This window comes from Poeciliopsis prolifica, unplaced genomic scaffold (genome assembly GCF_027474105.1).
Source record: "Poeciliopsis prolifica strain line A6 unplaced genomic scaffold, Auburn_PproV2 SCAFFOLD007, whole genome shotgun sequence".
NCBI classification, from domain to species: Eukaryota; Metazoa; Chordata; class Actinopteri; order Cyprinodontiformes; family Poeciliidae; genus Poeciliopsis; species Poeciliopsis prolifica.
The window spans coordinates 17089153-17101811 of record NW_026562382.1 but is presented as its reverse complement, the minus strand read 5'-3'; the positions used below and the strand labels follow the sequence as shown (position 1 = coordinate 17101811).

Here is a 12659-nt window from a genome sequence, read left to right as displayed (position 1 = left end):
GCAAATTACATTCACATATGAAGGATTAATTCAAACCAGCAAGTCGTTCTGAGCTCTTAAAATTGTGGTGAAGCGGGGTGTTTTTTTTCTTTTAGAGGAGTCTGTTACTGTTCAACTCAACAGCCTTATCTGTCTCGATAGTAAGTCCTTTTTTGTACAAATTGGAAAGGCAGGGATATTTTGACAATATATTTATTTATTTGTGGTTTCATTCTTATATGGAGATTTTTAGAAGACCACTCTGGATTGTTTCTCAGGTGTTAATCAATTTTAGTTTCTAAATCTTCAGACTAAAGTGTTTCAAATGCACAAACACTACTGGGTCAGAAGCAGATTTTTTAAAATGCTTATTAACTTACTTCAGGAAACAATAATCTTAAAAAAACAGGGATAAACTAAACTCCGATTTCACAACAAACAGTTTGAAATATGTTTACTTAGTTTCCAAATGAATGTAGATTAATGGTTGAAAAATTTACTTTGCAAACCACATCAATTCTGCATCAATTCTATATAGAAAGCAACCACTTTTGGTAGGGTTTTATGTGTAAAAATGGTTGTCCTCTTCTCCGGTTGTCAACATTAGAGAGCCACAGAACCTCTTGTTTGTCAGTCCATCATATTGTCCAGCACATAAACTGTCTCACTCCAACCAAACAGAATTTAAGACAACCAAAAAATCTTGCATGTACATAATTTGGATTTTTGGAAAACAACTAGAATACTTGGAGAACACTGGATACATGCAATTTCATGCAGACACTTCATAATAAAAACTAACTAAAATCCAGACCTTTGAGCTAATACCAACAATTCCTGACTGCAATGTGCTACTCGGGCTGGAATCCAATATTTTCCTGCACTGCAAATTCATGTTTGACCCCACCAATGATTCAGATCTTAATGTGCTGCCCACTGGCAGAAGTTGTGTAGCACATGATAAAATGTCACTGATCCATAAATTAACTTGCACAAGCCTCACACACTTAAAATAATCAAGAAACAAAAAATGATTTTGAAGTTTGTTTTTCCATAACTAAGACAATTTGAAAATGATGGAAATATCCATCCATGGATCTGCTTGCATAGTATTCAGACCAGAAAACTATACATTATGTTGCTTTTCCTGGGGTTAGGAGCGCCTTACAATTAGATAAACAGAAATAACAGTTAAATGCAGTTAAAAACCTAACTCACTTCATGTGAAATCTTAAACTCTTTCTGTCAAAACAATAATATTCTAAATACTGCTAAAATGTTGTACAGGGGGTTTAGTACACTAATCTGGACAGCAGGGTATGTGATCATACACATGCAAGAAATGCGTTAATACTTGACTATTTTTATGCAAAGCCGTAACTTGTGGACTCACCTCTCATGCATCTCATTAAGCTCGATGTCGAGCCAACAAATATCCACAAACACTGTTGTATCTCAGCTAAGACCAGTCTGATCATTTCAAACAGGTGTCACCTTTCTTGGGGATCCAGCTTGTTTACAAAATGTGTCCACTTGGATATTGTGGCCTCTGACTGCTCTGCCCTTTAGTCACCACACCATGTTGTGCTTTTTTTCCCTCAAGCTTCTGGCCTAGAGCTAGTATAAGTCGCTAGCTCAACAGCAATCTGCTGGAGTCAGTCCCACAGCACAGCCCTGGTCCACGCCAAGGTCCTTACCGGAGCCAAAGCCAACAGCAAGGTCTTTGCAATAGCCAGAACTCATACAAGGAAATCATAGGCTCTTGGCCAAGTCCATAGTCTCCCAGACCTCTAAAGAGTTCACTGCTTTGCTGCGTATGCTGGTTGCCTGGTAGAATCTTTGAGGCTTTTGTGTTACTTCCTCTATTTTCTAGCAAGTTTTGAAAATGTATATTTTGTTTAATTTTTGCATTGTTTTGAAACAATGAATATTGTCAAAAGCAATTATATGTTTTTTACTCTTGTCCATCACAATGGCAAGGCAAAGGAAATGGCAAACAGGTTAAATATGCTGCTGACAGAAAAGTTTCATTGTTGTCCTTTTTTCAGTTTTCATATATGAATTTCTCATTTAAGGTATAACTTTCGACCCCTAAAAAATACTACCATTCCTCCACATTACTTACAAAAATTGTCACTACAGAGAGTGAAGTTGTGCACATCTGTAAAACATCAAAATTCTGCAACACCTCAGACCAGATGTGAACAATGTTTCTCCACAAATTCTTCAGAGGAAGTTTATAACTTCTCTAGAAATATTTAACTTAGTAGAAACAAATTGCATATGAATTTGTGTCAATCCAAATACCCTTACTGTAACTGCTGAATGGAAGAACAATATGTTGAAGTGTAGTTAACATGTCATGTAAAGATTTCACTGCATGACCCCTTCCTCCAGCCAAATATATATCACGCTTTCATCCAGAAACACTTACTTGTGGCATCAAGAAATCAATTAGAAACAAAAACGAGGCTCCACATACCTTCAGGTTGTTCACCTGGTACATCTTGAAAACCAGCAGACCCAAGATGAAAAGAAAAAAAGGTTTTTTATTTATAGCTTTCGTTTGTTGTGAGAAATTTACAGTGCTCACAGCCAGTCTGCTGGAACACAGCAGTACTTACACTCTCAGCCATATTTTTTTTTCTGAGGTGACACAAAAAAATAAAATGAGGAGAAAAAAAACGAACAGAGGCAGGAATGGCTTTCAAAGGAATACCTAATTGTATGCACCATTTGTACATTTTTGATTAAATTTCCAAAATCTAGAAAGAAGAGTGGGGTGACTGAGTCTGTCACTAATTATACCTTTAAGAAAAGTTTGACCTGAACAGACAGGTTAAATCAGTCTTCCTTGTTTAAATTCATTCAAAACCCGGCAAATTAAAAGGGATTAGATTAGAATATCTCTGACAAATTCAGCAAATACATCACAACTGTTTTTTTTTTTTTTTAATTTTCTGCATTTGACCATATTCTAATCATATGCATTTAAATGCACTTTTATGTTGCGGACAAACTTAAACATATTATTGACTTACCAATAGTATAGTTGGTAAATCAGGGAGTTGTTTAAAGTAGACTTGGGTAATAAAGTGATACGTCAAGTCTTAAATATTTCTCAAAATATGTTTAAACTCATAAAGTAGTATGATGCTTGTGGAAGAAAACATTGCTCATAACCTCAGACAGATGTCATCATCATGCTGTGGGTTGCTTCTCTCCAGTAGAGACCTGGTTAGAGGAGGTGGGAACATGGAGGGAGGTCACTTCAGTGTGATACTGGAGCAATAAGACTTAAGAATGTCATCCTAGCAGTACACTGACCCTGAACATACAACCAGATCTCAAAATAAATAAAATGGAATTATAGTATTTTCATGTGTTTGTGTCGCTCAAAGTTTAGATGTAAATGTAATTGAAAATCTGTGGCCTGATTAATAAATTATGTGTACAGATTTTCTCCATTCAGTCTTACTGAGCTTCACAAACATTGGTTGTATTTTGCAGAAAAGAAAAGACATTCTTTTTATTGTAATGTGCTGCAAATCTTTCTACTTGTAGAACAAAGAAATAGCACATAGTTTTAAGACTAGCCTCATAAATCATTCATTATTTACAGGTCTAGTCTATCTATAGTTGTCTTCTGAAACTTTTCATATGCTGTTCCTGTTTCAGTAATTTTGTTGACATACTCCTTCTGTTGCTAAGAAAATAAGAGTGACCTCACTCTGTAGTGAAGGTCGAGCAGCAGCTAATGAAGGCCCCAAAGCCTAACACCATTGATTTTTCACCCATTTCATGGCTTGAATGCAAAGTTATTCAGCTTTGCCAGGGGGCTGTACCAGGGGTACAACCTGGTGTTTCCAGCAGAAACCAGTCATCTTGTATTTCAGGTTCTGTAGGTGCAAATAGTTTTTTCTTTTAGTGCTATATTATTTTTGCCTAACAAATTAATTTGTTTAGACTTTTAGTGATATTAAAAAAGTAGAAAAGGCATACGGAAAAGGGAGATGTACACAGAAAGGAAATGTTGGGAATGCTGCTGAACGGATGTGCACATTTGTAATTATGGGCTAGCGTCCAGAAGTGTTGTGACATTCTGCAGTCGCTCATCAGTGCGCTGAGTCACGGTGCTCTCTCCTCTTCATATGCTGATCAGACTTGACGTGGATGGCATTTAAGACTAAATAGCACAAGGCGTATGTCACTTCTGGAGAAACGCTTGTAATAAGGATTTAATATGCAGGTGTTCGGTGTCATTGAGATGCATCGCAGTGCACTGGATCTTTTCACAGATTAAAAATATGAAGATTAAGGAGAAGCCATATTATGCGTTTGTTAGATTTAACAACATGCTTAGTTTGCCTCATAGATTCACTCTCATCCATTATGCATCTGACCTGGAGCTGACCAGGACACTATTTAAGCTGTAAAATCTGCAAGAGTTTAAAAATGTCTGTTTGTTTTACACTGAGTGTTTTATATGTATTCATACCCATCAGAAACAGATGAGTCAAAGTATTATAAGCTCCCTCTTTTATAGGCTGCTGATCCTTCACATCCTACCAAGGGAAGTCATGAATTTTTCTTTTATAAAATTTGCTCGCTGACACACCGTGGCACTGGCAGAATGTCAGGATCTGTAAATAGTCGGTTAAAGCCTTATCTTGTTTGATGATACTGTCTTATGATGAAGTCGATGTGCTTTTGAAGTGTTATGTCCTTGAAGACTACTAGAATTAAAATTGGTTGGACATAATAATTTGGCACTATCCACAGTTTTAGGTCTTTTAAGTCAATAATCCCTTCCTCATCTGAAACTTTAAAACAACAACTCCCTTTGACTTTGAGTTTTCCAAATATTAACATCTGGATGGAAATCTTACAATTAGAATAACAGTTTGTGTTTTGTCATGGATTCAAAGAGAAAAAATAACTTATACATTGGATCTGACCTGTAAGATAGAGACAGTGGTTTAAAAAATCAACATATCTTCTGAACGCCACAAAAGGCTGCCCAAGTAGTAGTTACCATGGCCTACAAGCAGATATACCTTGACCTTTTGTGGGGTTATACAATGCAATTTTTTCTTCTTTGGTTCACGTCTCAAAGAGATTTACACCAACAATCTAAGATTCATACATTACTGCACTTGAAAAAGAGGCTGGATGTGTAACATCTTTAAAAAACTGCTATTCAGAGTGAACAGTTTTCTTCCTTTTTTTAGCTTTGGAAAAAGGCTCTTTGAGCTGTGCACCACTGCTTCTTCAACTTAGGTCTTACTTGAATAGGTGCTTGGCTTAAGACTTATCCAAAGTAGCATATTGTGAAATGCGAGCCTTATTGCAATTCAGGGGATTGGGAGGTCTTAGTGGTTTGTAGCTTACACCTCATTGTCCTATAATGTTGTTTAGAAAAATAAAGACCTAAGCTCTTGTGTAATTCACAGTTTATTAGGAATGAGCAAATGGGACAGAGGATGCCTCGCTGCTAAATGCCGCATGAGGACGTGTGCTGTGCCGTCTTAGCATTTGTATTAAATTATTCTGAATATGCTGTGAGAAGCTTAACAGTATGAGACTTTTATCTCAGCTTAATAAAGAACCTGATAATAACTTATGTCCCAAACACTGTTTGCAGATTCTGCAAACAAGCCTTTCTTCTTCCAAAAATCTGGCTTCTTTCAAAGACTCGGTAGCTTTAATGAGCCACGCTGCTGTACCAGTGGTGGCTGCTAGGTGTTAGGAATGGTGCTCATGATAATGTGCCCAGCTGAGTGCAGGCTATGCATTTCCCACTGTTATGGTAATGGAGCCTGTTGGGGTGTTTTTTTTTTTCCACTTACAAAGGATTGCTATGGCATTTTTTTAAATATAGAAATCAACACTTCAGTGATGTTTGCATGGAATTATGCCGAAATATATGATGATGAGTAATGCTATACCTTCATGTGTCTTTCTAATGCAAATTCTACCAAGCTGTAACTTTCCCTCAGCTTAGTGTTTGTCCCTTTGTTGCTTCCAGCAGCTTTTGGAACTGTGCTGCCTGACAAAGAAAAGCTGTTTGGGGAAAGCTGAATGAAAGGATGAAATGACATAAGAGGTCATTTGCTCGGCTCATATTTGGCCCCCTGGCTTTGAAGATGAAGAAGCATGAAAGGAGGTAGAACATCAGTCGGTAACTGGGCTCCTCAGAGGTGAAGGGACCGTTTTTTTCTTTCTTTTCTCTTTTTCTTTTTTTTCTGACTTCCTTCAGTGCTTGAGGAAATGGCCCTTCTGTTACCAGCACTCTGCTTTTCAATGGTAATCAATTCAACTTGAAAGGCATAGAAGACAGGCCTTTTGAAACTTCATCAATCTGAACATGCCTTTGCCAACTGCAAACACAGCATGTGCTTGTTAATGCCTTCCTAGTTTGTGTAAATAATGTTTTTGGGATTAATGTAGATGCTGCACAGTGGTGCACTTGGTAGCACAATTACCTTGGAGTGTGCATGTTCTGTATGTATGGGTTTTCCCCAGGTACTCTGACTTCCTCCCACCGGTTAAAACCACGATTGTTAGGTTAACAGGTCTCTCTGAGATTTTTCTTAGTTGTGAGTGAGTGCATTGTTGCTTTTCTTGTATGTCTTTATGGCCATGTTCTGACAGCTGGTCTTTTTTTTTTTTTTTTTTTACTGAAATCTTATTGTTTTGGGGTGGTCGTTTATACTGCTATTTAATCTTGACCACAATGAGACAATGTGTGAATGGTTTTGTGTCCCAAAGCAAAAGAACAATATTGACGTTACACAGCAGTCTACTGTTTATGAAAGTAATGATGGATGTAGCCATTCATGGATCAATTTCAAAGTTTGTTCAGTAAAGGGAGCCAACGGTATTGTCACAATATCATAACAGGACAAAGGAAGCTGATGAAAAGAAAGCACTACGAATAGCAGCAGTATTTTTTGGAATATTGACTGCAATTTCTAAAACGGAGAAGACTGTTGTTGTCTAATCAGGAGTCAGGAGTGGTCTTATTGTGATGTGATGCGCTTCAGTAACAAAGGCATCTGTGAACATAACGCTGTGATTTTTAGCCATTATTTTTTCTGGTGCAGGATTATAACATATGTCTCACATTAGCAACATAAAAGCTGGATAAAAAGCAACATGACTGTTCAGACTGCAGACACTTTGAAATCAATTGGATACAGGTCAGAATTAGTACCACAAATGGAAGTGGCACATATCAGATGGCGTTTTGGTGAAAAGCCATCTGATATGTGGTTTTGTTTCAGTTTCAACCAAACACGTAATTGTTTGGTTGAAACTGTGGTGAAAAATCCGGCTATAGGTCACATCTTGGCAAAAAAAAAGTGGATTTGGGTTCACATTTGTACATTTAAATATTGTAAATATTTCCTCTGATCTAAAGTTTCAGACAAAACTTAATTTTGGCCATTAAGAAATTACTCTTTTATCTGATCTTAAAACGTTTCTCTCGAAGACATTTAGCGTATCCATGTTGTTGCACCATGGCACAGTTCACTGCTGCCTTTCAGCCAGAAGGTTCTGGGCCCAAATCCCAGCTGCTTCTTTCTGAATGGAGTTTGCATGTTGTAGCAGTGTATGCATTCGTTATCTCCAGGTACTCTGGCTTCCATCCATGGGTTCAAGGTTATGTCATTAAAAACCATGTGTCCTTAAAAAAAAAAAAAAAAAAAGCTCCACTAAAAGTCCAAATTTAATATTAATTTCACACACATTATCTGGACACTTCTGACTAGAATAAAGAGAAGCTCATAGGCAGGGTTGAGGATTCTCAATCAATTTGTAATAGTTCTGTTAAACTATGCTGAAGCGGTATAATAGTTTTATGACAAGCCTTTTTTTCTATTTTCAATAGCTTTTGTGAAGATTTTCAAGAGTTTGGAGGGAAAAAAAAAAGGTCTGAATATTTCAAAGGGGACCTTGATTTAAATTGTTGGATATCAGCTATATTGCATCAGTGGGAATAGAAGAGGCAGAATGGATGAGATGTTTGACCTTTTCAGATTTGTCCCTGGGCAGCGAATTTGCTGGAGGGTGCTGGGGCAGGGAGCAGCGGTGCGTTGAATTATCACTCCCACTGTTCAGATGCTACAGACCTGATCTCCCACTTGCTCCCCTCCCACCTCTAATGGGTTAGGAACACATTGGGGGAAAAAAGGAAAAAAAAAAGAGATGGAGATAGCAAGAGTGAGTAGGAGGAGAGACTTTGTGAGCTGAGTCTGATTGTCTGCAGGTTAAGCTTAGAAACAAATTACCGTTTTTGCTGGGCACTGAAAAATGGTGGAGGCAGGTGACATTGTAGTAGCAAATCTTTTGCAAAAGCTTTTTGTTATTCAGCAGTGCGATCGAACTGAGTCTATGACAGCTACCGGCAGGAAACATGTCAGGGCTTTGATGGATGCTTTCTATATTGAAAGGCTGCGATGACTTTTTAGTTGACTGGGCTTTCGCTGAACACCGCCTGTTCCACCATCAAATAAAAGCACAACATCACGGAAGAGAAAGAGATAAGAAAGAAACTTGCCACAATGCTTTGTAATAGTTTCAGAGTCACATCGGACATTGTGTCTTTGTTGGAGGAGAGTGGCTGTCAAAAATGTTAATATCAGCGGGGTTTTTTTCTCAAAACAAAGATGGGGTCCTGTGTTCTTCTGTCAACCTTTAAATATTTACAACCAATAAATAACGGCACTATCTAGGTTTTTTTGTAATCTGTTTCTCTCCCTCTCAAGTTTTTTCTTTAAAAAAAAAACAATAGCACTTTGTCCATTAGATTGCAGTTCAAGAAATGTCTTTTCTGCTTCACTCTCACCCAGGTGGACATCTAAACCATGTTTTTATTCAGTAAAGCCTGATGTTTCAGTGTAGCATCATCACCTCATGCCGCATCTTTTCTATTCTTCCCCACCCCTCTCCTCATGCCATCCAGAACCCATCTTGTGCGACGTAGGGGAGTTTCACTGTCATGACCAGCAGATCTGCATTCCCGAGGCCTGGCTCTGTGACGGTGAGCCCGACTGCCCCGACGACTCTGACGAAAGTGATCATGTCTGTAAGTCCATTCATTCCATCCATTCCACATGAATGCCAATAAGTCCTGCATAATTATGCCATTACACTGTTTCAGTCAGAACTTTACTTCTCGTTACTCTTTGTGAACGTCAGTGTGCAGAGGCAACACACATTCTCTGGCCATCAATAAGTTGATGGGATAATTTTAGTTGGGCATATGACCATTGCTTTTATTTAAATTAAAATTACTTACTTTTCAATTCCTGTATTTTAGTTTTTGTGCTATCCTACTTCCTTCAAGATATGTTATTTGTGCGAGAAAACGTTGCATCTTTACATAGCGACACCAAAGGGAGTAATTCTCTCCCATAGAAACTGCTCTCCAACCACCTTCAACATCTTCTTGCCAAACAAGGCTATTCATTTTATTCTTAAAACATTACCATAAACAGTTTTGCATATTGCCATGTAGTAGTTTACTTGAATTTATTCATATTTTATCATGTCACTGCCAGTTACAAAACAAAGTGCCACATAATTGTAACTGGAAACAGATATGTTTATTCCCCCTAGCTCCCAAAAAAGAATGGTGCGCATCCTGAGTCAAATCACAGAACCTACTTATACTGCAAATAAAGTTACGTTTTTTTTTTTTTTTTTTTAATCAAGTATTCCTCTACTACCTTTCTATAAACAGAGAATGAAAAACAAAGAATAGCTAAAATGCAGAGCTCAGACAAGCAAGGTGAAAATCCAAAGTTCATGATATTTAGTTCCCTCAGTCCTTCTTTCAATTCTTTCCAATGTTTCTAACCGTCTGTAAAATGACTTTTTACTTTTTCGGGGTAAAAAATATTTTTTTGCATTCTTTGGGAGATTAGTGGACAAAAATGTGTCTGGTGGTACTTAAAGTCATTTCTTTAGCACGTTGACTGAGCCACCACTTTCTCATCCTGCTTTTATGGATGGATTCAAGCAATCTGAGGTGACATCCCAAAGCCTAAACTAGACAAAAATAAAACATAAAACAAAATATTGTTCGTCTGTACCCTCTTAATGAACTGTATACCTTTTGCTTATAGAGTTGGATTTAATAGTTATAATAAATACCATCCTTCTCCAATGTGAAAGCTCAGTGTTTTCGATGTTGTTTTTTTGGTTCTTTATAAAGTATAATTAAGTTGTTTTCAAGGTGACTGGAAAGACTCATCAGACAAACAAACAAACAAGCACGAAAGCCTGCTGATACTTCAGAGCTTTGAAAAATAGACATATGAATTCATCAAGGGTGTTACTCTGTGAAAAAGTGTAAATCCTTTATTGTACTGTGAATATTTGGCTTCACACTTCCAGCTCCAATCCGCTAAACCTCCGCTTGTCCTTCACTTCAGAATTGTTTGTGGCATGAATGCTCTCTGGGTTTATTATTTATACACTTCTAACACATAGATTTTCTTTAATGGAGAAACAGAGCAGAATTATAGGCTGAATGAGCGTTTGTAAATCACAGTGAGACTGTGACTGCCATGCAGTTGATTGCAGCCAAAAACAAATAATGCAGAAAAACTAAATTATTAACATTCAGCCCAGGTTCTTCCATTGGTGTGAGTTATCGAGTGTAATTAGGACTTTATCGCTTTGGCAGTGACATCTGTGCCTAAATTGTATGCAAGTGTGCAATAATTATTAATGCCTGGGCATGCGCAAGGCAGTGTATCAAGCAGGTTACGTTGAGATGAAGATGCGTGCTGCAGAAAAAGACACAGGCTTAGCTGCTTGTCTCAGAATTATATAATTACACATTTACCAGCTGTTAACACGCGCACAGCTGCCTGCATGCTCTCTGAGGGTATGAAAGCAATGAGGTGGTGGTTTGCCGAACGACTCTCCCAGCCTCTGTGCATGCTGAGATAAAGCAACAGGAACATGCGACCCAGACACGAGTCAGGAGGATGGGAGGAATGAGTATGTTCCCAAGAATACAAAAGCACAAGCAAACACTGTGCCAAGACATGCTGCATCTTCCTCTGGGTCCTTTGTTGATAAAGGGGGTTGTGTTTTATTCATTCTTATATATCAGTCTATCTTTAATATCTTACACAAGGGTTTACGCCTTGTCATGACATGTGCTTAGTTTATCTGAAGCATCTAAAGGAAAAAGTCACCATTTAAATTTTGTCATTAACCTTTATTACACCAGGTAAAAACCCGTTGACACTAAGGTCTCTTTTACAAGGGTTACCTGATCAAGAGGTCAATAGCACACACTTCAGAAACACAAGTCACTTATAAAAGAAAACTGGAATATTACATGTAAAATACAATTTTACGTGTAATATTACATGCAAAATTAAACCGTAATTATGAAAAAGCAGTCCAGTTGTGGACATTTAAGTAAAAGAGATACTTTATGTATTTTTCTTCATGTATGTACAATGTTTCATACATTGTCAAAAGTATTTTCATACCTTAATGTCTTCCACAATTTGTCACATAACTAGAAACTTTAGTGTATATTTCTGTAACATTAAAACAAAGTAGTACTGAACTGAAGTGAAAGAACGATGGAATGTAAAATCTGAAAAGCAGCATGCATTTGTAATTAGCCTGCTTTAGTCGGATATTCCTACTTGAAACTATTGCAACACATTAACTTTAGACACATAGACTTTAGAGTACACTTGTTTGTAATTTAATTTTAGTATAAATGCACCTGTGAAAACAGAACATTAATAATACTAATTTTTACTTTCAAAATTCAAGGTTTGGGTTTGGAAGAACTAATGTTGTATTGTTCAATCTGTCATCCAAAAAATAGAAAAAAACATGGTCAGTTCCTGAACTGTGCAAGAAGAGCATTAACCAGAAAAACTGTGAAAATGCCAACCGCTAATCTGGGGGTGCAAGCCATGTGAGATTCAGCAAACAGGTGGAATAATTGGTTGTTCTCTGTACAACTGACACAAGAAATTAACTTTCTGATCCACACAAACAATCATTGCTAACATTGCACTGCATGCTGACTGAATCATCCCTTTTGATGCTGCCATGTTGGCAGCATCATGCTGGCAGCATCATGCTGGGGAGATGCTTTTCTTCAACAGGGAGAGGTAAACTGGTGAGGTGATGTCATGATAGATGACACTGCTGTGATTGCAAGGAAAGAAAGTTTTGTCTAGTGTTTACATTAAATAGGCAGAATTATTTATTTGAAGAAATATTTTGGAAAATCACAAATAATTTTCTTTCCATCATAAAACTACAGGGTAATATGTGTCAATTTATCTATTAAAATCACACTTAAATATAAGACATTTGTGATTGTAACATGACAAAATGTGTAGAAATCCAATAGATAATAGGCTACAAGATATATTTATTTAGGGATTCTAGTCAAATAGTGACAAATGTTCACTGTTTGTCTAAATGGCTTGTTAGCAGAAGGGTTTAATTAAACATAGTAACCTATTGCATATTTCAAGGGAATGTTAGCAGCTAGATTTTATTGTATTACAACAATAGCTGCAGTTTCAAAGGACTAAATCTCTAGTTAGTCCTGTAGAAGTGAAGATTTTTGAATACAATATGAATATATCTAATATAGAGATTCAACACAGTGACTGGGGCCC

The 12659-nt window shown here is 37.2% G+C and overlaps 1 protein-coding gene across 1 annotated transcript in view; it reads left to right on the top strand.

The window, feature by feature from the left end:
- Positions 1 to 12659, top strand: part of lrp1bb (low density lipoprotein receptor-related protein 1Bb) — a 282327-nt gene that overhangs the window by 75739 nt on the left and 193929 nt on the right. Inside the window, exon 2 of the mRNA XM_055031925.1 lies at positions 8948 to 9070. Within this exon, the coding sequence (XP_054887900.1) occupies positions 8948 to 9070 (123 nt within the window). The remainder of the gene's footprint in view (positions 1 to 8947; positions 9071 to 12659) is intronic.